Below are 26,881 nucleotides of genomic sequence, written 5' to 3'. Positions count from 1 at the left end.
CACCTCTCATCCAAGAAGCTTCTTCAGTTCTAGGGTCAAAGAGGCGGTGGTTTACGACAACCGTCTGCCATCTATAATCCAGTTTTGAGATCCCTTCCCAGACGCCTTAACGCCCACTCACATCCTGGGCCTTCTGACCTCAGGAAATCACATGATAGGGTGGGGCCAGGTTTCACAATGAGTTTACCCGAAACCTTGGCTGATTGTGACCCACACCTGTTTTCACACCTTGGCTCATGTGATTAGGTAGAGGATCACTGGGGGTCCTTTGTCCCTCGTCTTCAAGCAACTTAGAAGTCCAGACGCTTTTCTTTCCAAGCTCCTTAGACTATTTAAAAGGTATTGTTGCAGTTTGAACAGCCTGTTTTGTTTTTAGGAAGTGCCTATCCGAGTCGAGTCACCATGAAATATCTGCGTGGCAGCTGCAACAAGAGCTGGATGAATTCTCTATTCTTTCTAACTTCCTTTAGCAGAGGATACACTGAATTATGAAACAATTCAAAATCATGCACCAAAACCATGCTGACCCTTCACAAAAACAAATCACCAACATGGCTGATGTGTGTTGTGTGTGGATTATTGTCATACTTTTATGCTGTGTGCTGAGTGGCAGCTTGTCATGGTCACTCCCGATTGTTTTTTCTTTAAGAAAATCGTATTTTTCTTTTGCACGCTCACTGCTCTCCTCACAAAAGTAAAACCAGCAAAATGGCGCTTCCTGGAGCAGGCGCTGTGATTGTACCCATCTTTACCACAAACCCTGCGTCTATTATTATCTTTGCTAACCAAGCACTTTACTGTATTATATTTTGTTTATACTAGAAGATTTAATTTAATATAACAATAAACCTCCAGGGCTTATTGGAGTTTACGTTTATTCATACAGAATTTAACACACCACTGACAAACCTATAGCTCAGTTTGAGTTTAGCATCAGTTCCTACCCGTTCCTTGGAGTTTCCGACGACTACGCTGCTGGCCAGTCGGTTGTCAAAGACGTCGTCAGTTTTGAGCTGGCCGGCTGCTCCGGGCAGAGGAGGGAAGCTGGAGAGACCGAGCTCGAAGCTTGGAGATGGAGGTTTTGGGGGCGGAGGCGGCGACTGAGGCGTCACTCTCTACACAGAGGCAACAAAGAGTCAGGAGAAAAAAAACAGTCTTCGATTCACTTTCAACATAACAAGTACTAATCTTGGTTTGCTTCCTTTAAACTGAGCATAAACTCGCAGAAAAACTGTGGAATTTAAAGTTTGAAAAGAATCAGAATGACGAGGATAAAAATCAGTACTTACTGTAAACTTTTCGTCCCTCTTTTTCCTAGAAGCAGAAACATTTTTCCTTTAAGAAAAAGAACATCTCAATTTACAAACATCCGTTCTATCTAAAAACACCGACTTCACCTTACACAATGTCACCTAGAATTAATTAGTTGAGACTCTCATGTTAACACAATGTGAAGACTGAAAGATTTTAATAGGTTGGAACCAAAGACTAGTTTCGTAAAAAAAAAACGTAAAGCTTAAGATGTTGGGCCACCAGATCAGCTTTAAGTCCTCTAAAAGAAACTCGCTCATCTGCTGTTTTAATGGTGAGTCATTGTCATTCTGGAAGCGATCGCTGGCAGCACGACATAAATGTTTCATCAGAGGATAAAGGTGATCACAGCTTTGGATAAGGTGTGGCCAAAAAGCTCCAAAACATTACCTCACTCAAATTTGGCTGATGCCCTGTTCAGTGTCATCATCTCTTAGTTTGTCCAGACAGCTTCCAATGCGGCTGCTATTCTTAGAAGTCCTGTTGTGCCCACTTACACTCTTTGCTCTGCAATTTAGCCAGACGGCAAATCTTGCCTTTCGTCTTAAAGTGACGCAAAATCTGGATGGAGGTCGATCACTGGTGATGAGAGCTGGGTCTCAGTTTAAAGTTAGTTTGTAAGACTGAACAGAGTGAGTCATGCGAGGAGTGAGAGCAGGAGCACGATTCGCCTCGCTTTTAGTTTTTCCACTTTCACAAAAATTGAATCCAGTTGAAGAATTGTGCCAATCGTCAGCCTCGATAGGCGGGGATTGGTCCGACAGGGCCTCCGCCTGGGCTGCTGCCCAACACAAAGTGCTGCGGAGGCTGTACCACAATGAGCCGGTTGAGGTGTATGCGAAGATGATTCTGAATGGGAGGTTGGCCAAATTTAAATCAGGTAAGGTTTTTAATTTTTAGACCTCAATTTCCAAACATTTTGACCACACTTTATACTGACCGTTTCCCCTAAGAGGACCAAAACTTCAGGAAATCCCATTTCCAAAGACATTGTGTCCAAGAACAAAAGAAGAGAATCACCTGAGCCTGTTAGTTTACTCATGTTTTCACTTTAGGACAACCACATTCAAAGTGTCAGCGTGAACTGTTGAATTCCTCCCATAACACTTTGGAAACCTGCACTATCAGAGGGGAGTGGCAGAGTTATTGCTCTACACAAGTAAATGATCAGTGCCTGACCTTCCTCGGCCGATCCCCAGCGAGTAGTCTGTGGTTGCGGGCTCTGTTACTCGCCCCGTGCCCACAGTGTCCCTACGAGGGAAGGCTGCAGTGGAGGGTAACCTGGTTCTGGGTTGGCTGGTGGGGAGTCGCGTTGGCGGGCTGCTGCGAGCCCCATTGAGCCTCTCGCTGGGAAAGCTGGCAAAGAGGCTCGGGCTGTCCAGTAGCCCAGTGCTGCGATCCGCTGTGGGGATGGTCGGCCTCAGGTGAGGTTTGCTGTGATTCCTGCAGAAAAGGAAAACCTTGTGAGCCCATGTGAGCATTAAAACTTGGGTTTAAAGTGAATAATCGAACCCTGGGCCTATAACAATAAACTCATTCTGTGAAGGACCCCGCAAGTGACAGGTAAAACCAGATGGTGAGATTTGATTTTTGTGTTTGTGTTGCGTCTTCAGCCTTTGGAGGAGTAAAAATCTACAAACTCAGTGAAACTGGAAGTGGATAAATTATTTAGATACAATCATTTCCCATATGCTGATGGTTTATTTACGAAATACAAAAGGAACTGATTTTCTGAGATTTTAGCCGCACAACCATCTCTGGGGTTTACAGAGAATGAAAAACAGCACTCATCCAGTGAGCAGCAGCTCTATGATCGAAAATGCCTCGTTGATGTCAGAGCAAAGTGGCCAGACTGCTTCAAGCTAACAGGAAGAAGACCTAAACTCAAAAAGCCACTCATTACAACTAAAATACGCAGAAGAGCATCTCTGAACTCCTCAAGCCTCGAAACAGAAGAGCTAAAGCAGCAGAAGACGACACCTGGTGCCACTCGTGTCAGCTAAAAACAGAAAACTCACGTGGGCTCACCAAAACTGGACAACAGAAGACAACTTCACAGACTTTTACCCCATTAAATTCATATTGTAACAAATCCTTAATTTAAAAAAACAACAAAAACAACCTCAAAACTTTGCTAAGCAGGTAAATAATAATCATATGGTTAATCTGTCAATCACCCCTGGGATTACAAATAAGTAAAAACAAATGTTTTATGTTCTATGTTCGGTTTGTTTAAACACACATGGCCACACGGCTGTGTGTCATACACACAACATTAGTGGGTGAACAGCTGATCACACCCTGTGTGAGGGTGATGGAGATGTGCTGGGACGACTGAGGAACTTCCCGTGTGTTTACAAGTGGAGAAAGGTGAGATGCTGCCCGTTTACCTGGATGTATTATTCCAACAGCAACAGCACGTACAGTAACTACATTGTTCCACTGAACTATAACAAACCTGTTCCTGGGCGAGTAGTGTCTGACAGTGAGGGGCGACGTCGCTGGTTTGAAACTGTGAGATGTAAATCCGTTGATGAACTGGTTGTTGTGAAATGGAGTAACCTGGAGACAGAAAAACTGTTAAATAAGATGCATTTAAGTAACAAATTATTAAGCTCATTGTGTGACTTTTGAACTTAATGTTTTCTAATGTAGTTGTTGATATTGTATGTTTATAAAAAGTGTTTTAAAAATGTGAAAGTGGCTCTAAACCTATTAATGCTTCATAGCATCAATTTAAACAGTTTATATTTAATAAAGCAGCTACTACAGAAAGCACAGTGTATTATTCAGACCAAAAAAGTCAATATTAAACACAAGTAACTAAATTTAATCCTGGTGCCGATCTGCTCACAAGTAACTAAATTTAATCCTGGTGCCGATCTGCTGGTCCTGATTTAATCTTAAATCCAAAAACAATTGTGAATTTGCCGTTTTTAATACACAACTGAGCACCTGTTTGACTTCTTCTTTCCCAAATCCAATAAGTACACAGTAACTCATTCTTACCAGCGCGGGGTCGATGAAGCTGTGTGTGGCCGACCAGGCCTGCGGCGTGATGAGGCTGTATAACGGGAATTGCTGCTGGGGGCTGTAAACCGGCGGGATGTAGTAGGATGTGTAGCGCTGCTGAGCGTACGGGTTCACCTCCACCGGCCGGTAACCGTTCTTTGGTATGAAAGTGTTGATAGCGATTGCCTTCGCCTTTATCCTCGCCTGGTAGAAAGAGCCCGAACAGAGAGAGAAATTAGCACCAGCGCCCAAAAGAGGGATCAATATTATAACTAACTGCTAATACAGTTGAGGAAAAAATACAAATAAAAAATAAATTTCTCAACCATCTTCACAAAATTTGTTTGTTTCATCGGTTGTTAATAAATATTCATGTGTACCATGGGCTTAGAGGTAATGATCAACTTTTTTCAGCCAAATCTAAAAAATATTTTAGTATAGAGGAATGCAACTTACATTTACACGCTTCATGTGTCCCTTAAATAACAAGCAGACCTCTGAATGAACCCCTTAAGCAAAAATCTGTGATTTGTGAGCTGTCTACAAAAAAGTTGGATGTGTGCTTCTCTGCTGACTCATTTTGCATGACAGGGGATAATATTTGACTTTTGAGACCACATTCATGAACAGAAGTGGTTTGAATATAGTTCAAAATGCATAAACTGACAGTGACGAGAGCCTGAAATCACCACTAGCAGGGTGCATCTGGTGCTGGATATGCTGGTCTCCGCTTGAAACCAGGATGTTAAAAACACGAATGAGTTCTCGAGCATCTTTTGATTTGCAAATTGTTTTCTTTCCAGCTCAGCCTCAAACCAATAAAATGTGAGCCTACCTTTATTGGCTTCCCTTGGAAGGTCTTCACTTCCTCACGGAGATATTGATATGCCTTTAAAACAAAGGAAACGCAGCACAGCATTAGTGACTTAAAACACACGAAGTTCACTGATAACTTTGATGCTTAAACTCAGATTTAAATACTAGTATAAATTACTAATGAAATCAAAACTGAATGAATGCATGAAATTAACTGTCCACATGTACGGATACCTGCTGTGCATCTGCTTCTGATTCAAAAGTGATGAACCAGTTGTCATTGTAGGCAAATTCACAGTTGATAAACTTGGGTAAGTTGTCCCCCTTAAAAAGAGCCTCGACCTCCTGCAAAACAAGAGAAACTCATTTCATTCCACTGTTTCACTACAGATCTGCTACAACCCCGGTGGCCCAGGCTGGGCAGCAAGACTATGAAAAAATAATAATGAAGATCTATTCAGTTTGTCTCCCACTTATGTTTCCCAATTACAGATAACAGTTTAAAAAGTGGACATAGCCACCATGTTGCCTTACATGTTTATTTTCAATAGAATCTGCAATCAGAACAGCTGCCCCCTGCTGGTCATAAGACCGCAGGTTTGAGGCCCTTTGTATTGACGTCACGCTTCAGACCTGGAAGCTTCCTCCATCTGTCATTATTGTCTAATGGCAGATTAGATCAGTCTTTGCTATATGTGAATGATTTCATTGGTGGCCTCTTGTTGGCACAGCTTGCACCGTGGGAAATAAACTACACAAGTGCTGTATTGGTTTATTCTGAAGCAGCTTCATTCAAAATTATACCTTGAAGCAGAGAATGTGCCCAATATTAAGGCTATTTTCCATTTCCTAACAGGTTCTTCAAGCAGCCAGATTCACCTTCTGGTTTTGTTTTGTCATTATTATTATTGAACTCCACAGAGTACTAGTTTACACATTCTCTTAACAAGCAAAACAAAACCCCTTTTTTTTTAGCTGCGTCATGAAGTGCATCACGGAGAGCTGCACTACTGGGCGACCCCTTGTTGCTTCTAGAGATGCTTATAATTTTTGGCTGTTTGATGAATTTACTTCATATCTGCTGTAAAGACATCAGGAGACACTACAAGCATGTTTTCCAATTTCTTCTCTCTGTGGGTGCAAAAAGCTTTAAAGAAGCCTTCACAAATTCCCGCAGGTTAAACTGGACCAAAGGTACATTATTACATTTAATACTCGTAAGATTTAGACTACAAACAACCCATTATTGAATAAGCTGCAGAAAACCATGTTTCGCTGCTACTCTCTCTATATTTCACAACTAAATATGATGCTCTGAGCAAAATAACTAGTGTACTTTCCAGTATTAAGGAAATATGGGGAATGATGTGATAGAAAAATATTGTTTATATGAGCAGATTGTTTGACGTGGACTTTCTGCGGAGCTGAAAATGCACCGCTGTGATAACAGTCATTAGCTCGGAGTCAGCTGAATGAAAATGTTCTGTCAGGCTGGGGCAGATAAGCGAGTTACTGATATCACACAAGACTCTGCAAATGTTTTACCTTCACTGCTCGACAGGAAAATGCTTCTCAATAACCTCAAAATGCTCAAAATGTGTGGTTTGTGGTGCTTGCTGGGAAAGGACGGGTCCTGACTGGATAAAATCCCGACTTTGCATTTTGGAAAGGTGAGGTGGTATGACTCCGAAGGAGTCATACCACCTCGTTATCATGGTTTAATTAGCTTAATGTGTAACAGTGACAGCATTCTGCAGACTCAGCTTTAAGCATAACAGAGATTGATTTAAAAAATATCCAAGAACACGACATAAAACGCGCCAAATCCTAAATAAATCAAGGATACATGTAGAGTTACCTGTTCAGGCACATATGATAACTAAAAAACTAATAATTATGGTGACTGAGGCATAAGAATTCACTATATTAAGTTATGCATTCTAACAGAAACATCTGTCGACTTCATCCATGTTTAAACTTCATTAGCAGAATATTTCCCCCTGAATTCAGAAATGAGTAAAATATTAAAGAACTAAATTTAATTAACTAAAAGTAAACATTTATCTACTTGCATTTCTATTTACAGTCCCAGTTTAACTACTGGGACTGTAAATAGAAGACCTAAACAAATGTGAACAGACCATAAAGGCAAACTATCAATCAGACACCCAGACCAGACTGCCGTCTGCAGTGTACATAAGCTATGCTTGTGTTCTAGGCGTGAGCCATTTCCATGGAATAATAATGCTTCTAGTGTTTGTTGACTCATGACAGTAGCGTCAAATGACAGATGTGTAATTGGACATCCTGTTTCGGTACTGACCTCTATGGGCGTGCTCTCCGGAACCTCTCTGAGGATCACGATGCAGCGGTTCTGATTGGGTCGCACCTTTTCCCCCTTCTCATCCACCTGGACCAATGGCAAAGCTGCAGGAAGCCATAAAGAAAAGGTGTTATGGGCCATTTCAGGAAGGATCAATCAATACATCCCACCTAATAAGCTCTTCAGAATCAGCTAGTTTATTACGTACAATAACTTTCACAGATCTAATGAAACCTTGCAAAATGTTCACCTTCAAACTATGAAACGTTTCCTGGTTATGTGTCCTGAAGGAACTCACAGGTGGGCTGAAATTCTGTGTCTTTTAAGTCACTTTCCCAGCATTTTTGAGCCTCAAATATCCACATGAAATTTGTAGAGCTGAACAGCACATTTGAGCTCTGTGAAAATCTGCTATAAGCTACATTTACCGTTTTTTCCCCAGCCACGTATGGACATGAAATGTGTAAGTCTTCCAACGCTTCAAACAAATTAATTTTACACCGACATCCAAGAGTCACAATCTAAAGAAAATCCTTTTTCTTGACTAAAAATGAACACAAACATAACCCAATATAATCATAGTTTCAACATTTAAAGTGCAGAAATGTAGTGTCTATGACCTGCATTTTATGTTAATCTGTTTCTGAAGATTTTGTTTTTCTTTTCTGTAAACTTAAAGGCTGATATCACCGTGGCAGTCCAAAAAAGTCAGACCACAAATCTACTTTCTGGATACATTTTGGTGCACGACTCCTCTAACAGACTTCTATTTTAACATGTGCAGATGCGACTAGACTATGTGTGTAACAGATATTAAAAGTGCTTTTCAGGCTCTGAATTTCATGTGGGTACCTCCTGTATTCACAAAGTTACGAGGACTCAAATATGCTGGAAAAAAATAATGCAAATTAAACACTGACTAATCTCGCAGTTTTACTCTTATTTTCTATGACAGACACTCACACACACACACACACACACACACCAGAGTGTACAACAGTCTCATATTAAATATGAACAAAGTTTAAAATGATGAGGTCAGAGTTTTCAACTCCTATGAGCCCAAAGCTCCAGCTATGATCTCATAGCTGGAGCTTTGGACACAGCAGCCCCATCCACCCGTTTGTGAGGAGCAGCCAATCAGGAAAAAAGTTGTCTTAAACGGAGGGGAAGGGAGCTAAAAGTGACTGTTTCAGGCAGGATGGACGGGGGCTGCACTCAGGCTTTGTATAAGATAGATAAATACAGGGCTCTAGACTAACTTTTTGCCATGGGCGTACCGGTACGCCTAACTTTAAAAAGTTAGGCGTACCGGCACAAAAGTTAGGCGCACACAAATTTTATAATAATTTATATAATATAATGTGTTTTTCTGGATACACTGTGCTTTTTCAGGATTCAAAGATTGATGACACCGTGTCAGAGCACTGGCTATGAATTTCAGAAGGATCAGGCCTTAACTTAACAGAAAAGTTAGCAATAGTTCTTTTCCTATTACAGCTACATCCACTTCTGTCGTGCCTAGGCTGCTCACTAGGGCTGGGTATCATCACTGATTTCTATAATCCATTCGATTCCGGTTTTCAAAGTCCCGATTCGATTCAACTTAGCCTCAGACAGTCAGAAATATTATAATTCTGATCATTTATCAGTACTGACTTCATCAGAATTGTGAACATCACAGCAGATGCCTTTGTGTGAAAGTAACTGAGAATAAAACACAGAAAAACATGAAGGAGATTTTCCTGGTCTGGCTTTTTATAGCAGATAACCTTAAAAATATTCTACAATGTTCTGCATATAAAGTTTAAATTTCTTCAGTATTGAACAACAGAAAAAATAGGCTTTCTTGTCCGAGGTCATTTAAGTGAAAAAAAGAAAAGAAAAAGAGCAGCCGACAGCGCTGTAAACAACGGTAGACTGGTGGGTAATAAGCGAATGAATAATGCAGAAAACAGAGATTGGAAACGGGAAACTGTTCTTGAAGTACAGAGAGAGAGAGAGAGAGAGCTAGCTGTGCATGGAGTGTGATTTTAATAGTCGTGGAAGCAAAACGGCAAAATTCATGACGACATTGATCAAATGTGAAGCGCAGTTTGCTGCTTCTTTTGCTGCTTCTTTTGCTGCTGGCTCGGTGAATTTTGGTTGGAGAGAGACAAAACCTGCAGCTCAGAATCAGCGCAAAAAGACGTAAACACAGCGCGGACCGGACGCATCAGAATCGCTAAGCTCCGACAGCGTGTCCGTCTACGGGCCGTCGGGTGAGAAAGCCGAGAAAAACAAAGCTGATTCAGATGCGTCGGTCCGCTCTGTGTTTACGTCTTTGTGTGGAATCCGTGTACCTGCTCTCATTTGCTGTTTGGTTGTTGTTGAAATGGTTTTGTGAGCTTTGATCTGAGAATCTGGCGTTTCTGGCAAAACACAGTTATATTTAAAAGTCGATTCAGGATTTAATGAATTGATATCGCTTTATTCAAGCTACTCACCTCCCACTTCCACCTGCACTTTCAACTGGACCACGGCCAATCAGAGAGGTCCCGCCCCTTACTATCTCTGATTGGTTTAGTCCACGATAGGGGCAAAATGTGTGTCTGTTGTTGACCACAGGGAAGGTTGCAGATTTTTTTTTTTTTTTTTTTTCGCTACCCGAACAGTTGGTCGCACAGGTGCAACCAAATATTTTTTTTTTTAGTCGCACCACTGAAAAATTTGGTCGCATTTGCGACCAAATTGGTCGCACTCTAGAGCCCTGGATAAATGTGTGAAATTTCTAATCATGGATGCAGGACCTGAAACTGGCCAAATAGGTGATCTGTAAATTACAAGCAGTTTCATACTTGAACATCTTCAGAAAAAGAATATTAATGCAAAAAGCCTAATCGCAGCATAGTTACATGATGGTTTATTTACAGTAACCTGATTAAATTCAAATATAAAACTCTTGGCAGTGTACAGATCAATGAGCCATTAAATAAAAAGGCCTCCAAGCTAGAAAGGATTAATTTAAGCAGTAAACTAAGTACGAGCACAAATCAAACACAAGTAGGTAAGACTCTGCTGGATGCACTTTAACGACCTCTCCTGGGAAATCAACTCCAACCACATGCTGATAGAAATTCACTCTGATAAGGTTTTCTTGACATGCAGCTTGTTCAGGTAAACAACCATAATGACGAGTTCTGATTGAACTCCAAGAAAAATAAATAGTGCATAAAACTGTGACTTTGAAAGCATTTCGCTCACATCGTAAGATGTCCACAATCAGCTCCACGTCCGTGCTGAGCTTTTTGATGTGGTCCAGGTTGGCCACCGTCACAATTGGCACATATTGGTCACTGTCCATTTGGGAGATGAGGTACATGTCACTGGCCAGATTCTCCCTGCCACACAGAGACGCAGATAGGAGAGGTTAGTTAGACTTTCATGGTGTAGGTGGCAAAAGGTGCAGCAGTGAAAGCAAACTTCATTTACTCTGATAAACACAATTCTGTGATTAGCACCCACAGTCTCACCTGCTCTTAAATAAGAGCAACTGTTACACGTGTAATAAACATCAGCTTTGCTGAGGGTGACACACTGCATCTGAATCGCTGCTCTTCTGGTAACAAGTGCACCTTTTGAAACTCTTAGCTCCTTCAGTTTACAGCTGTTGCACATTTGGCTGCTTTACTTGTGCAACTGTGAGATTTTTCTCAAAGGAATGCACTGTAGGTGTGTATGGTCCAGTATTTTGTAACCTAGCAGTAGTCTTTTGGTTTCTATAGCTTCTTGTTTTCATATCTGATCAGTTGTTTTTTTTTGTTTTTTCTTTTAACTTCCACTGTAGTTTTGGAGAAGCTAACAGTATGCTATTGTTGTTGGCTTGTTCCAAGTTCAGAGAGAGGAGAAAATGAAATGAATTTTTCAAGGCCTCAGTTCCTTTCAAATCAGCAGCTAAGCCACCACCACCGCAGAGGCATTCAAAAGTATGAAATAAGGCTTTCATTCAGACTACGCCTGATGCCCACAGCCAAAGGGAGAGAGAGAGAAGAGGCCTGATCGGTATCAAAAACAATACATAGTCTTCCAGTACACTAGCTGCACACACACATTTAATTATTGATGGATTTAATAATTCTTTTAGCGCATGAACAATGATGTTAGAACATATACAATTACCATCACACCTCCCAGTACGACTGAAAATATTAATTTACTCTGACAAGGGGGGGAAAGCAGAATTCCCATGAACCCTGTTAGGGGACACACACACACACACACACACACACACACACACACACACGGCTGATTCAGTGTACAAATGCTCCACGAAGGCACCCTGAGACACCACTTTTGGATCTTGTCGGCCGTTTGGTTTGTTTTGTTGCGTCATACAATATGACATTCACACCACTGACCGTACTGACTTCACCCACCGCTGTTTAAGTCTTATCTTTTATGGTTATCTTACTTTAATAAGCCTTAATTGGAATTAGTGTGTGGCCCAGTTTGTGACAGTCTGAATGAGCAGTGTTACAACATTCAACCCACAGAGCTTAAGCGTCCCTCCAACAAAAATGTTGAAACACACAAAATCCACACAAGTAATTAGGAGGCAGTGCTACGACCCAGTTGGAGTGGGAGAAAATGTTTTCCTAGAATTAACAGCAGCCCTTGTTAACGCCGTCACTGTAAATGTGATCAAAACCTAAAAGTCCTTTAAAAGGACCACCTGGTCAAAAAGCTTAAACATCATTGGTTACAGGCTTGTTTTAAACAAGGAAGGTAGAAAGAAAAAAGCCCCATCTTTCTTAGTTTTCTGAATTAAGAAGATTTCTTGTAAACTTTGCCTCCGGCTGAAAGCAGCCGTCCCCCTCTTACTAGCAGAGATGTCCGAGTCTACAGAGGAAGGCAGATTTATTTTTAACCTTTAGCTTTCAGATTACTAATACTCATACCAATAATACCACTAATAAAGAGAACTATGATATGAGATGGGTATTTGATTAAGATTTGCAGCAGCACACCCCCCCCCCTCCTATGAGCAAGTATAAATGCATACTGCGCCTGTAGCTGGACACTGCCTTGCATTAAAAGTGTTTAGCACAAGGCTCATTATGGTTTAAAGCCCCATGTTGTACTTTAAAAGCAATCTCATGGGCAGTCACCGTTGTTCGAGACGATCTTAAATTCTCTAGTAGAACAAATACACACAAATGCAAATAAACAAACCACATATTAAAAGTCTGGATTTTGTCTTGATGCCCAAAATAAAATAAAATTTGGGCCCTGGGAGTAAACCAGGAGAAAACTAATAGCATATGAGAGCAAGCATAGAGCAGAAACATTTTTGTTTATGGTACAGTGGGTTTCAGGTCGTGTTCACACGTGCAGCCAGCCAACAGTCATAGTTGGGGAGTACACGGATGCAGACCCTTGGGAGCACAGGCAGATGACAACATTTACGTCATGAAGGCTACTGTGGACGCCTGAGGTTTCACTGCCACAGAAAGTATTATTTGAGCCTAATGTGCTGATTATACCAATCAGGATCCACAGGATTCAGGGAGGCAGAATAACACATGAGTGGATTGCACACAGTCATCCACAAGTCATTGTGTTAATCACTTTCAAGTAGATGTTTTTCCTTCCAGATCTTAATTTAAGTGCTTTTCTCCATTAGCAAGTATGAAACAGCTGCTGAGCAATGATTGAAGTAGATGGGCTGAGATTTCAGCACAGTACGCCAGTTTCTCATGGACAGTTCGAGGCTTAGTGAAAGAGATGTCCCTACATTCAAAGAAAAGCATAAAATTCTGGGCTGTACTGTGATATGAAGCTACTGGCTCACCGGGAAAGACAGAACTCCAGGGTCTTCTTCAGGTGCTCCCTCAAGCCCTCCTGGGGGTTGTCAGGCTGGGGATCACTGCCTGTTGATAGAGGATAAAGATTTTGGTAAAATAAGGAGCAACTAAGCATATGTCTAATCCTCTAAACACTATCCAGACAATGAAATGGGATGTGGGTGGAGAGGGTTGTAAAATATGGAGAAGGAAAAAAAGAAAGAAGAAAAGCACCAAAAGAGTGTCGTATTTACACACAGCAAATACTCATGCAAGCTAATTTAATGTGTTGGAAGCAATGGCACGGGCGCTAAGAAACCTACTCCTACACGGTTGTATAATCACAGTCATCTTAATACCACCCATTCCTCCCTTAGCCTCGTTGTTTTTGTCAACACTTCTTTCAAGCAGAGGGCACTTAAAAAGATAAATGTCTCGTAGCAGATCGTGTCTGGAACAGGTCAATGACATTTTAATGATGCAATATATAACACATAAAACAAATACCTCTCAAGCGGTCACTGTTCTCCTTCAAAAATAAATCTACTGCCCGAGGACAGACTGTCCCTTAATATTCGACCACATTAGCCGACTGTGTTTGGTTGGAGTTCATTCTAACCTTGAGTTATCCAAGATCAGGTGAAATCAAACATATTTAGATCCCTGTGTGATTGACGAGGCCAACACACTTAAAATCCTTAAAAGCCTTCTAATAGCCGTGCCTGTGGTATAAATGTGGCCATCGTCTCGATTTCAAGTTACTTTGTTTACAAACTTGGGTGTCCACGCCGCCCCATCAAAAATCAGCACAAAAGTATCCATGTGTAGACATGTGGATAAACACCACTGATACACAACTACTTCAGAGCCTCCTCTGACTGACAACCAATCACTAACCAGCCCACCTGTGTGCCCTGGCTGCCCAGGCTTGGGGTATTCTGTGTAGGCTGACTCGGAGCACTCCAGAGTGACGGCGGCTGGCTCAGCCAGCATTACTGGTACCGGTGGAGGCTCATCTGGGTCGGTTAGAAGGGGCTCCTTGTAAGCCTTGTCTTCACTGGCTTCATAGCCTGTGACAATCAACAATGGGCATTATGATAATGATTAAAGGCATAGGAATATCACCAGATGTTTAAAAGGGGGGCTATGAGCATAATAGTAGTTATTTTTATTTATGGACTTAAGAGTAGCTTTACATGGTTTGTAGTTCAAATTAGTTTATTGGAATCTTAAACTGGGCCTTGATCCAGCCCCTCAGCTCAACCTCTAAAACCAGCTATTTAAGGACACCCTACCTTTAAACTGTGTTGGTTCTGATTGGCTGCCCCTCCAGCTACAGAAGGTGTGAACAGCAGGTGGGTGGGGGTGATATCATACAGAGTAGATACTCAGTATTTAGATCAGTCTGAGTGTTTGGCTCACACTGTTTACATGACAGATGCTCTCCTCATCATTTGAAATTTTGATTTGAATATGAACATATACAGCAGAAGATAAGGGAAAGCAAGAAAACAGCTCCAATGTGAATTGAGAGCAGTGTCCTTTTTAAGTTCCAAGTACCGAATTTCCAACCTTGTCCCAGTTCAGCAACAATACACCTGGCCTGGCACATAAACTCAGCCTTTTTCCTGATTAAGATACAAAGACCATCATTCTGAACGCTCTTTTCCTTTTAGAGCACAACAGATCTTCTTATAGAAATACACAATGATAATGTGAGCAACTTAAATAATGAATAATTATGAATTATTAAAGGCTGGGCAAAAAACTAATGTAATTCCAAAATAAAACCTTTTCTACAGCCCTAATTACATCTAAACAAAACAAGTATTGCCTTTAAAACAAATTATCCATCTTAACATAAATGTAAATATTGCACTATTGGTAATATTGTACTAATAACAGTACTAACAAGTGTTTTTTTTGGTCCATTATGCAATGATAAATACATTTACTGGAAATGTTTCTCAAATAAAGCGTACCAAGAAAGAAACTGTATATTTTGTGCTACAGACAAACACTATTTCTGGCTGTAGCGTAGCAATAAATCCTGAGAATTAGTGCTGTGGATTTCATTTACACTGAATTAAAAACAAGGTGGGTATGAAGGCAATGTCGAGTCAACAGCAAATTAAAATAACAACAGATCACAAAGGAGAGATGTGCCAGAACAGAATGAAACATGATAATATACTAAAACCAGAGAAAAATTACATTCAGGTAATTAAGCACATAACCATTTATTAAAACAGTATTGGGACAAATTTTAATACTGTATTTATAAAAAGATAAATCAGGGTTAAACAGTGTGGGACTAGTAATGCCATCGTATTCAAGAGCATTTTCCTCTTAATTTGTGTTTGAGGGTTTTAAGCAACCTCCATCAAATCACAGTGCCGACAAGTTTCCTTAAGGTCTGGCTAAACTCTCTTCAGGGTGCTCTATGGAAATACTCTGCACATGACTGAACGGTACAGTGACTTAAACTGAAAACAGTTTATCTACTCAGAGCCATGTCCCCCGTGGGAAATGGTTCGTTTTGTCTTTTAGATTCGTTTCAAACACAAAAGACTTGGCAGGAGCTGGCATAACAGCGACCATAACAGCACAGCACAAAGACCTCTTCACAGATAAAAATAAAAAAGTAAATCTTTTAAGAGAAGTGAACTCTCTGCTTGGAAGTAATCCGTGGGAGGTTCAGTAAAAGTTGCATCCTTTGAACTTGGTGACTGTACTGGTGAGGCACAACTTTTACTTTAAAGGGAAACGTTTCCAATTACTTTCCACTTTTCAAGTTTCAGTAAAGCTTGGTGAGGAAAATCTAAGTATTGCCAGACAAGTTTGTGTTTTCCATGGAAACTACAGGTGATTTCAGCAACCTGCTGGCAACCAAAACAATCACAATGTGGTTTTTCAACAGCATTTATTACCATTTTTAAATGGTCAATCTCCAGCAACTACTCGCTAACTGGTTGAGGAACACATTCTTCTCTAGTGGCCGGAAGCTGTGATGAGGTCACTAAACAGTCTCTAGGCCTGTGGGACTTCTGTTCAAATCCTCAGACCTGCTTACTCTTTCAAACTTCAGCACAAAGCACACCGCAAAAGTGAAAATAAACACAAATGTGGCTAACTAGAAGCGACAAGTGATCGAGTCCTCCAGACAAGGGTCTTGTGAAGGAGCCTACGAGTCCACATGCCTTTGCTAAATACGTTCACACACTGCTTCTGTGGGTGCCATCGGTCTTAATTTAGCACATCACTCCCAGCAGTCTCAGAAACAATGCTGTTATTTATTAATAAAATATGAACAATTATAATGGGGAAAGCACCGTTTCATCATCTAGGCAACGAATGACACCCACCCCCAAATTTGAATATTTGAAAATCTTGACCTTTACTTTTGAAGTCACGTCCACATCAGGCAAGTCTGAAACATAATGGTGAATACTCAAACATCAGAAAAACTGCTAACCCATGAGTGTCAAACATTGGGCCTGTGGGACAGAATGGGAACCCCAAACTAAACCATTACTGCTGATACGTAGCACGTACATTTTTAATTTTTAGCTACATTTTCATTTTTTCCATTTTACGGCCTTCTAAGTGAGAAAGGCATCGCCTACAGTCTGAAACGCAGCACCAAGGTCAGTAAGTAAAAGATGAACCATTAAATAAAATAAGTTCCTGTTTTTCATCATCTGCCATATAACTTTCAGGTTGTTTTTTGTTTTGTTTAAACAATGGGTCCACAGTAAATGAAGGACCCAAGTTTGAAGTCAATATGAAAGTAAAAGGAAAAACAGGTGACAGGAGGGATGTTGAATGATAATAAGTGGCTTACATTCATAACCTTTAATAGTCCTTCTTTGTTTGTCGACAAAGGAATCAGAATAAGCTTCCATGTGCATGTAATGGTTTAGCATACTGACAGTGAATGGGGACATTAGAGGAACCAGCCAGTATCATGACTAAATCACTGTTACCACTGCAGGCGTGGTGTGAATTTTCCGTCACAGACCACTACATGCATGGCCCAACTGCATTAAATCAGCAGTGCTCTGTAATAAATTTTCCATAAATGTCTTTGCGGACGTGGAAGATGAAGTAGGCCAGGACGTCAGTGCGCGTCAAACTGAGACTAATCAATAATTTCTGTTTCACTACCATGTCCTTGTTGCCTCTGTGGCTAAACTTGGCTGAGCACATTGAAGCGAGTGATTACTGTCATTTACAAAGAAAGAAGTGTGACTGGGGCCGGAATATTCATAACTCATTCTAGATTGAGTATGAATGATTAAAGGGGTGTCTCCTGTGTGGTGGGAAAAGGGAACCAGAGTGGACAAAGCAGGTTTTTACACCAGACTGTGCCGTTTGTCACTACTCGATTATTACAGACTTAGCAAGTAGACTACATGCCAACATTTCACTTTCTTTCTACACCTCAGCTTCAGATTAGCTGTATACTATTTTCAGTTTCTCCACATTACATTAATAAATTAGCTGCTGGCTATGTTCACCTGCTTCACGCTGCCACAACCACAAAAAACCTATAATTCTCCACTTTTTCAGGTCCAGTATTTACCTGCAAAATTTAAAGGTGCTTTTTGTAAAGACCCTCTGAAAATTGAAAACTTTCAGCACATGGTGGCAGCGTTTTACCAGAAGGTTTTCATGCAGCTGATCAGCCCAACGTGCATTAAACGGACTACTTCTCATTAATGTAAATTTGTAAAAACTATTAGTTACCAAAGTCAGCACAAGTCAGCAAAATACAACAGTAAAATATGAATGCTGAGCGAACACTAGCTTGAATTATGTTGGTGTCATGGTGAACACTGCACTTACTCCATGTACCATCTTGTGGTCAACATGGGTGTTATGCAAGACTGCAGTTAACTTATCTGAACTTCAGTTAATATCTTGCAACACAATTTCATCTCTGTTACAGCCCAGAAGAATGGTGCTAGAGGCAGTGCAGAATCATTTTGTATTTAACGGCTACGTTCTCTGGAACAATTTTGTGCACTTTTGTTGTTTTTTTTTTTTAATATTTAAGATTAAGATTCATGCACAATAATCCACAAAGACCATTTATAGGCAGAAAAATTCCTGTTAATGCTGATTAATGGTTCAATGCTATACTGATAAATCATTTTAGAAACAGGAAACGTTTTATGTTCTTATCTATGCTCTGTATTGCGTTATTTCGATATATCTGAAATGGAGAGCAGTTACACTTTGTTTTGCACTATAGTGGCCAAAAGTCAGATTCTAAGTATATAAGAAGCCAGTTTTTGTGCATCAATGACCTTCTGGGCCGGGATCGGCCGAACTATCGCAGCCTTCCTTCCATGGCTGCAGGGCAGCAGTTGTGGTGTCGGCAGTCCCGCTGGGGTCCAGGCTAAACATGTGGTTGGCCCATGCTTTCGCATTGGGGTTGAGGTCCGAAACCTTGGCAGATTCCTGCAAAAGAACAGAGCCTGATTAGAGAAATCAACTCCAGCTAATGTATGTCACCACATCAGTATATGTAGTTACTAAAAGAAAAAAGAAAAGAAATTACATTAACTTCTTGGGCATCAACTTTGACTATAAACCATACGACTGTAATCGATGAATTGTCTTTTACTAGTAAATATACACCTCAAAGGTTCTGAAAGTATATTTAAAACCATGCTAACAGACTTATGTGGCCTACATTTCATCCGTGCAATTTAAAGAACAACAACAAAGCAGTGTTTCCTATACAGATTTTATGTAGTCCAACCAGCCACATATACTAATGTTTGCCTTGTTCACTCATCTGAATGAAAAACCATCAACCACTATCCTCTCACTCTTATTCTTAAAGTTTGGTCTTGCTTTTCCCTACTCTCTGGTTCGCTGGCCACATTCCTGCTGTGGCGGCCTGTGAGACATTTTCTCCGTCTCTCAAACAAACTATTGCGTTGGACTGAAGCTGGCTACGACAGTCCGTAGTCCACTTTGCAGATCCTCTCTGAGCTAGAAGGCCACTCTAATCAGAAGAGCAGCAGGTGGAAAACTGCTTCATGCACCATATTGTTGAGCTCACCGTGGTTGCGCAGCAGAGTTAGAACAACAGCACCAGCAAAGACGAGTGGAAGTGAAGTCCACCCAGGTGATCGCAGACTCTGATCGGATTATATTCCTTCAGTATTTGTCACAGAGTAAATTAAATATTTGAAGCAAGCATGGTTGTGCCTGTGTAAGTGCACATGAGCTAACATCAAAGACCGAATCTGTAGGAAACACTGCAACTGCTACAAATCAATCACAAGAGCCAAGCTAACATCAACCCACCCAGGTCACAGGGAAGGGAAAAAAAAATAAAAAATTTCAACAAGATGGTGTCTAAGGAAATCATCAGGGTTTGCCCTCTACTCAATTAAAATCCATCATGAGTGACCCACATTATGGGGTCTCATTTTGTCAGTGACACGAGCTAATATAACAGTGCTAAAGAGAGAGAAGTGCACAAAGACTGTAGAAGCCGATTTTCCCCACATGTATTGCTTTTTAAGGCAGTTTTAAATAGGTTGCTTATTTATATTCATATGCACAATGAACTGTACATTTCAAAATATGCCAATAAAACACTGTGGATGTGCCATTGTTTTATTGGCATATTTTGCAATAAAACACAGTCATTTGGTTAAAAAAAAAAAAGTCTTCACAAAATCTTTCATGTCTCAACTCACATTACAGTTTGTGAGAATACCAATACTGCAAAGCCTTCTACAACAATTTCCTTTGCTTACTCTAAAGAAAAATACAGGGAAAGTATAAAATATGACATTTAAATGACAGATTTACTTGCCCAGAAAAGAAGTTTCTATTTCCAGGATTTCTCCTGGCTCAAAATTGGCCTTTCGGCTGGGTGACTGTGCATGGAAGCACGACTTACTCAAGTCTAAGCATTTTCCTGGTCAAAATGTGCTTTACGATCAACTAATTTAAACCCTGCATTTAAAAAAAAGAACCCCTCGTTTCACTGTAATGTTTCTGTAATGCCTTCGACTCTTTAAAATGGTCTACGCTGAGCATCAGAAAGGCGAGCATTCATCAGTCATGTTGTACATCAGTCTCAATCGACAACAAGACTCCTCAAACTAAAAATCGTTTTGACAGGAACCAGGCTAATGAACCCCTGTTGTCTGCTGAAAATACTCACAGGATCAAAGCGGCAGTTCAGCATGCATGTCTCACAGGCTAAGAGGCTATAACCCAGAGCGGTGGTCAGAGTCAGCGTTTCACTCAACTCCTGAGGAACAGCAGGCCAGACGCTGCCTGCCGCTGGTGGTATTAGAGTCCACTGCATCCAATCCATGGCTAACACATAAAGAAAAGGTCTAAGTATGTCCACCGCTGGGCTGAGGAAGGAAGTCTTCCGACCAACATTGGCTTGCCTCAGGCTCTAACCTGCGAACCTCTGAGCAAAGCGGCTGCCACCACCCTTCTCCAAGTCATCCTCGTCAAATCACAGCTACCGCCACGCTCTGCCTGCCCTCCTCCGATACAGGCTGCTGGGTTGATTCAACAAATCTGATGACAGCACTGAGGCTCGGCTGCCCCGGTGGGCCAGGGCTGACGTTGCAGAAGCTGACTGGCTGTCTCGCTCCCGTTAAGCACCCGTCTCTGCTTTTGTTTTGTCGCCGTTGCACTGAGTCATTCCCCAGGAAAAAAAAAACAAAACGCTGGAGCTGTGCAGGCAGCGTTGAGTCGCACACCTGCGCTCAAATGAAATGCCTGCCACATGTTAAATCAACCCTGAGGCATCGCTCAAATTCAGACCTCCAGAGCCCTGGTTTTAATAGATTATTCTGTTAACAAGCTAAGTTGCAAAATAAAGGGCTGGGCAAACTGGTTTCTTTTTGAACATAGTAAAGAGAGGAGGAAGAGAAACAAAAACACAACAAGATTAAGAAGTGAGCAGCAAGAGATATTGTTCCTCAGTCGTATTTCACAAACACGGCACTACGAGATCATTCGCGATGTGCCTGGCCAGACAGAGACAAATCCTCGCCTATGCTAATAATCCATCCTTCCTCCAATGTAAAACTCCCACTCCTGTCCGAGCGGCTGCCATAGAAACTGCTGCTGACATCAATGGACGTGTACGTCCAGGGCATCACTTGACCTTTCAAAATTTTAAAATGTTCCCCCTCTCTCACAGAGGAAGGAAAGGTTAGCAGCCTTTCTGATTGAGGGTGTATTTTTGGAGGAAATAGGAGGATGTGATTCATCACGAACCGCGGACAGAGATGAGTTATAGTCAGTGTCATTGGAGGGCAGTCGACGTAGCACCGGGTTTATTGCTCTCCCTCCTTGATGGAGGTGGGCTCCCAGCAGGCAGGCAGGCAGGCAGACAGAAAGACAGAGCAGACAAACCAGAGTCCTTAGGGAGGGAAAACAAAAACAGCTGAATTTGGACTAATCTGTCTGTCTGCAGACCGGAGGCTCCTCTTTCCTCTCTGACAGACAGATCTGGGGGAGACCAGATGGGCCAGATGAGCACATCACAAATACTACAACATGCATCATCCTTAACAGCATTTTCTGCAATATTAGACTAATTTGGCAACTACAGATTAGTTGTTTTTCCCCCCAGGTCATTATTTAGACAAATTTGAACAGTTTAACCTTTTTTTATTTTTCTTTGAAACCATCGGTCTGGCGGCAGGACCATTTTACAAGCCTTCTAAACTCCTTTACCACTTGTTCTAAAGACAAAATGTAAACAGTTTGGGAAAGAAGAGAAGATGACCTTTACAGGGATATTCTGTGTATCATGGTAGCACAAAGCATTCATAAGGTACTGTGTGAACACCAGACGGGGGAACCTAGATTTTACAGTGTGTGCTTTTTATTCAAATGTTTCCAGAAAGATGACTGCAGTCGACCTCCATCTATACGCAGTTCAGTATTCGCAGATTTTTCTGTGGAAAGTAACTCCAACTTATTTGGGGAAAATTCGCCTATTCACAGATTTTTTGATTTGACACGCTATTGGCTGGTGTTTGCAAAGCAGCCAATCTAGGAGTGCCATTCATTTTCCTTCATGTTGAACAGAGTACCGCCCAGTACATCAAGAAGGAGGAGGTGAAGATAAGGAAGACTGTGGATGTTAGCTTCTGTGGTAGTGCCAAGAAGTTTTCCACGTCTCAATTATTTGCAGATCTCAGTTCTTTGCGGGCGGTTGTGGTTCCTAACCCCTGCGAATACCAAGGTCAACTGCATTTTGTAGTTTTACAGTCAAAATTACAAAATAAGCCCACGTGGGCTGTTTGATACTGGCTTAAACTTAACTGATGCCATGTTTATTCTTAGACTAGAGGAGCTTTGCATGATCCCTAACAGTTTATTTGTATCGTCACTACACTTTACTGTAACATCATCTGATATTTGCTGTGCCGTTTTTATAAAGATACCTTATTCTGTTTATTTAGCTTTCTTGAGTTTTAGATATTTTACCTTAATTATGCTAATATATTTTTTATTTAAATCTATGCTTAATAACTAAACATATATTTTACCTTCTACTGTGCTTGGTTCGAGTGTTGGAGGTTGCTGAGGTAACTTTTAACCAGAGGTCAGCAACCTGTGGCTCAGTTAGAATTAAAACTAACCGTAACCCTTTTAAAACGCCAAGTACGTCGTTCACACGTGCGGCTCTTTTTCTCCTGTTGCTTTGTAGGCGGAGCTAAAGCGGCTCTTCTGATGTTGAAGGTTGTCGATATGAGGTGATGCTTCTATATCACATTAAAATATGGCACAGCCTTACTCGATGGCATTCTACATATTTAAGCTATTTTCTTCCATCTTTAGAAGAAATGGCAATTGTGCTTATTACAGCAAGTTTCTGAACTTCTCATCTAATGCAAGCTTATTCTTTGCCTTTATTAAAGTTCTCTCAGAAACGAGCCATTTAGCTCCTCTCACTTTAACGCTGCAACCTTCTTCCAGAGGAAAACAAAACTAACAGCATTATATTATTAGTCACATTTGTATAAGAACCGTGGTTCTTTAAGACGATAACTCAAAGCCAAGCCAAGTCGTAAAAGACTGATCTAAGAGATTTGTTGACGAGGCTGGACAGTGGTGAGAAAAGCAGTGGTGTCTGTGTATTGGTGGCATTTCCCTGCTTTGGCAACAGATTTAAGAATGAGGATCTGAAATCTTTTGATATGGCTACCCAGCTGCTTAACTACATTTACACTTTTTGAGTACATCCCCTTCGGTTTCCAAAGCTGGACGACTGCTTAAAAACTAGTCTGCATTTCTGTCCCCACAGTTTTGATTACATCTGCATTCATACACAGAGCATTTTCATACCTGCATATACAGTGAAACTGCAGCTTCTCTCTAAATGCCGTATGACCCACTAAAAAAAAAAAAAAAAAAAAAAAAAATATATATATATATATATATATATATATATATATATATATATATATATATATATATATATATATATATTTGTGAAGATTCCCGTCAGGCTCACTTTCTTTCCAGCTTGTGTCCATAATTGATTTGATTTAACAGCACAGCTAAAAAAGGGTCACGCTCAATTTCTGGTCTGTTTCTGACACATATGTGCAAAGCATATGGTGCATCACTCCGTCTCTCTGTGTGAACGCATGCGTGTGAATAAGGAACAACACAATTTTGGTAGCACCAAATGGCTTGCACATTATTATCCATAAAACTGAGTGCTATTTTACTACAATTATATTTATAATTTGGTGTTTTACTGTTACAATTTTAAACTTACCGTATGGAGTGATAGGAGTGCCAAAATTAAATTAATACAGAAAATAATGTGTGAATTAAAATGGAAATAAAATTAATACACAATTAAATGCATAATTACTTAAAATACTAAATATTCATACATCCACAGGACCCCAAGATGAGCAGTTTCCCTGCACAGCAAGTTGAGGGCGATGTGGGGCAACCAGGTATCCCAGAATGAATGTCAAGCACCCTAAAATCTAAGTCAAGTTTTAAAATGGTACCGTTGCCAAAAAGTTCATTTGCAAAAGCACACCAGCATTTGTTGAGATCTCTGACTAAGTTGTAAGCTAACTTCAAACCAAAGCATTCTTTTAGACTACGTGGTTCTTAGACCCGTCCCTGAATTTAATGGATTAGATTGACAAGTAAAACAAATTCAAGATGCAATGTAGCACCGCAACCATGAAATAATTAGAGAAACAAGTTTCAAGTAAAATCAATTTATATTTAAATGAATTATTACTGAATTATCAACACGTTTAATTAATTATTTAATCGTATTTACAAATTTCCCTCTGGAACTCTTAGCATGCCTTAATATAACTGCATAGCCCAGTAGTAAGTATTTTTTGAGATTACAAAGATACAAACTGCATGATTAATTGTTGCGGAATTTTATTCATATCTGACAGAAATGAGTGTGCAGACTAACCCGCAGTTGAATCTGAATTCTGAGGAAGTAACTGTTAACACTTTGTTGTTTTATGTTGGTTGACGATCAAGTTTTACTTCCTGTGGGCTCAACAGTTTCACAAGCTTTAGATTCAAGCCTTTGTTCAAAACTGAATTAGCTGGTAGCAGCTGGGTGATGTAGAGTCTACGGTGCTTTTAAATGCTCATTATATAAATGTGAACGTAACCTGGCCTAAGCTACAACTCTTGTGCATTATATGATGCGGTGCTCTCTCTTTGCTCAGTAACCTTGATATGCTGAACTGTGTGGATTTAACTTTGAGAGCTGTATTTTTCTTCTCTGACCACTTTTCCCACAACGAATCCCACCTGAGACCTACCCAACCATGAGGGTAGTTTGCTCTTTCCTTTTCACTACCAATCTACTTTCTAATCTTGTGCATCTGTAAATGACAGTGGAAAAAAAAAAAAAAAAAAAAAAAAAAAAAAAAAAACACCCAGCAGGCTCTTTCCATTTCCTAATTTTGGAGCACACGGGAAAAATAACTTTTCTTCGCCTCAAGGCCATCCGCTCACTTTCTGCCCATTTCCTCAATTGTGCATTCTTTCCTATTTGAGGAGGTTGACTGAAGTCCAACCTGAGGAGTCAACCCCTGTGAATGCTTGTTCTCAGGTCAAGTCCCCATATTTCACCTGTACTGTACCAGCAGCAGCTATGCTTCACTGCACTGAGGAAATTCCAGTTTCTGCTACAGTAAGAATTACCATTAAGAAACAGCGAGAGTAAGAATGTGTTTTCCCTTTTAAAAACACAAACGAGCATGAGATACACTCACATCAGGGGAGTGACTTAAAGCCCAGGAACCAACACTAGAAACACTCAGCTTCAAACCACAGCGCTTGGATAAAAAAAACAAAAAAACAACAACAACAAAATATAAATAAGAAAAGAATTTGGGTTGATAAGGAGAGGAAAAAGCACTCTGTGTTTAAGGAAACAGGTGTGACTGATCACAAGACTTAATAATTTTTTCAGGTTTTGTTTTCATAATAGTAGGAAGCCAAAATTGTAACTGACAAATCTGGGTGTTAAGTTAGTAGCAAAAATAAATAGCATGAAAAAATGTAGCACAATTAACATTTTTATCATCATTATCCTTTTTTAATAATTGTCGTAGGCCAACATTGATTGAGAACCCAGCTCAAACCGGAGCAGATGGCTGCTCCTCCTGGAGCCTGGTTCTGCAGCAGGTTTCTTTTTGCTAAAAGGGAGCGTTTCCTCCCCAATGTCGCCACGTGCCTGCTCAAAGGGAGTCGCTTGATTGTTCGGGTCTTGGGTGTAATTATTGTTGGGTCGTTACCTTATAATACAAAGTGCCCTGAGGTGACTACCATTGTGATTTGGTGCTGTATAAATAGAACTGAACTGAAACTCCATTTGTTATATTAAATTAAAAAAACGTCTCATCAAAAAGTGCTGCAACATCTCACTTGTTGCTTTCATGATAAATACCAATATACATCTCTGCCTGCATTGAGGATACAAGCACTAAAATGTTATTTTTGGACCACACTGCCCAACCCTAATACAACCAATAATCGTGTAGCACCACCAGCCAAGAGAGCCAGACACCATACCAGAAAAGTGGCGCAAACGCTTCTCAGGAAAACAGTTCGACCCAACCGGGGGAGGAATAAGAAACTTATGTTTTTAAATCTAGCTTTCACAGCTACTACACCTCACCGCCCACCTTCAGTCTAACCAGACACGTCTGGCCTGAGAAAAGCAGCAGCTGGTTAAGTGGATGACAGAGAAGGCGTATTTACTGTCACAGCCAGAATTTACCAGTATTTGGTCAGAGCCTGGTGTAATATCCCACCCCAGTGACCACATTTAGCCCCAACAGGCTCGCATGTGCTGCTGTCAATCAAACCTGCAGAGCTGTGAAGTTCCCTACGAAAGCATAGAGGTCGTGCAGATGAACTGAGGAATCTCTGGGGACAAGATTAAGGGTAATATGCAGAGTCGCCGATAAAAGGAAGACACACAGAAATAACCACTTTAGCTCTGGCAGTATTTCTCCCTTGCAGCAGGCTTTAAAACCTGGGATGCTTTCATTCTCACTTCCTGATCCGAAAGGCTTGT

The 26,881-nt window shown here is 40.7% G+C and overlaps 1 protein-coding gene across 4 annotated transcripts in view; it reads right to left on the bottom strand.

The window, feature by feature from the left end:
• larp4b (La ribonucleoprotein 4B) overlaps positions 1–26,881 on the bottom strand; it is a 52,274-nt gene that overhangs the window by 8,152 nt on the left and 17,241 nt on the right. The window contains exons 1-13 of one of the 4 annotated variants that reach the window (XM_084911571.1): positions 20,480–23,646; positions 18,597–18,750; positions 14,190–14,354; positions 13,293–13,371; positions 10,706–10,842; positions 7,463–7,566; positions 5,374–5,484; positions 5,159–5,212; positions 4,321–4,527; positions 3,770–3,873; positions 2,491–2,754; positions 1,290–1,314; positions 945–1,115 (exon numbers count right to left, since the gene is read on the bottom strand). In XM_084911571.1, coding sequence (XP_084767697.1) covers positions 945–1,115; positions 1,290–1,314; positions 2,491–2,754; positions 3,770–3,873; positions 4,321–4,527; positions 5,159–5,212; positions 5,374–5,484; positions 7,463–7,566; positions 10,706–10,842; positions 13,293–13,371; positions 14,190–14,354; positions 18,597–18,750; positions 20,480–20,635 — 1,731 coding nt within the window. In that variant the 5' untranslated portion in view covers positions 20,636–23,646. Of the gene's footprint in view, positions 1–944; positions 1,116–1,289; positions 1,336–2,490; positions 2,755–3,769; positions 3,874–4,320; positions 4,528–5,158; positions 5,213–5,373; positions 5,485–7,462; positions 7,567–10,705; positions 10,843–13,292; positions 13,372–14,189; positions 14,355–18,596; positions 18,751–20,479; positions 23,647–26,881 lie in introns of those variants that run through there. The other 3 variants (XM_084911568.1, XM_084911569.1, XM_084911570.1) reach the window with 3 other exon arrangements.

This window comes from Perissodus microlepis, chromosome 18 (genome assembly GCF_051167445.1).
Source record: "Perissodus microlepis isolate ML-2025 ecotype Zambia chromosome 18, ASM5116744v1, whole genome shotgun sequence".
Classification (NCBI taxonomy): domain Eukaryota; kingdom Metazoa; phylum Chordata; class Actinopteri; order Cichliformes; family Cichlidae; genus Perissodus; species Perissodus microlepis.
This window is presented reverse-complemented; position numbering and strand designations above follow the sequence as displayed.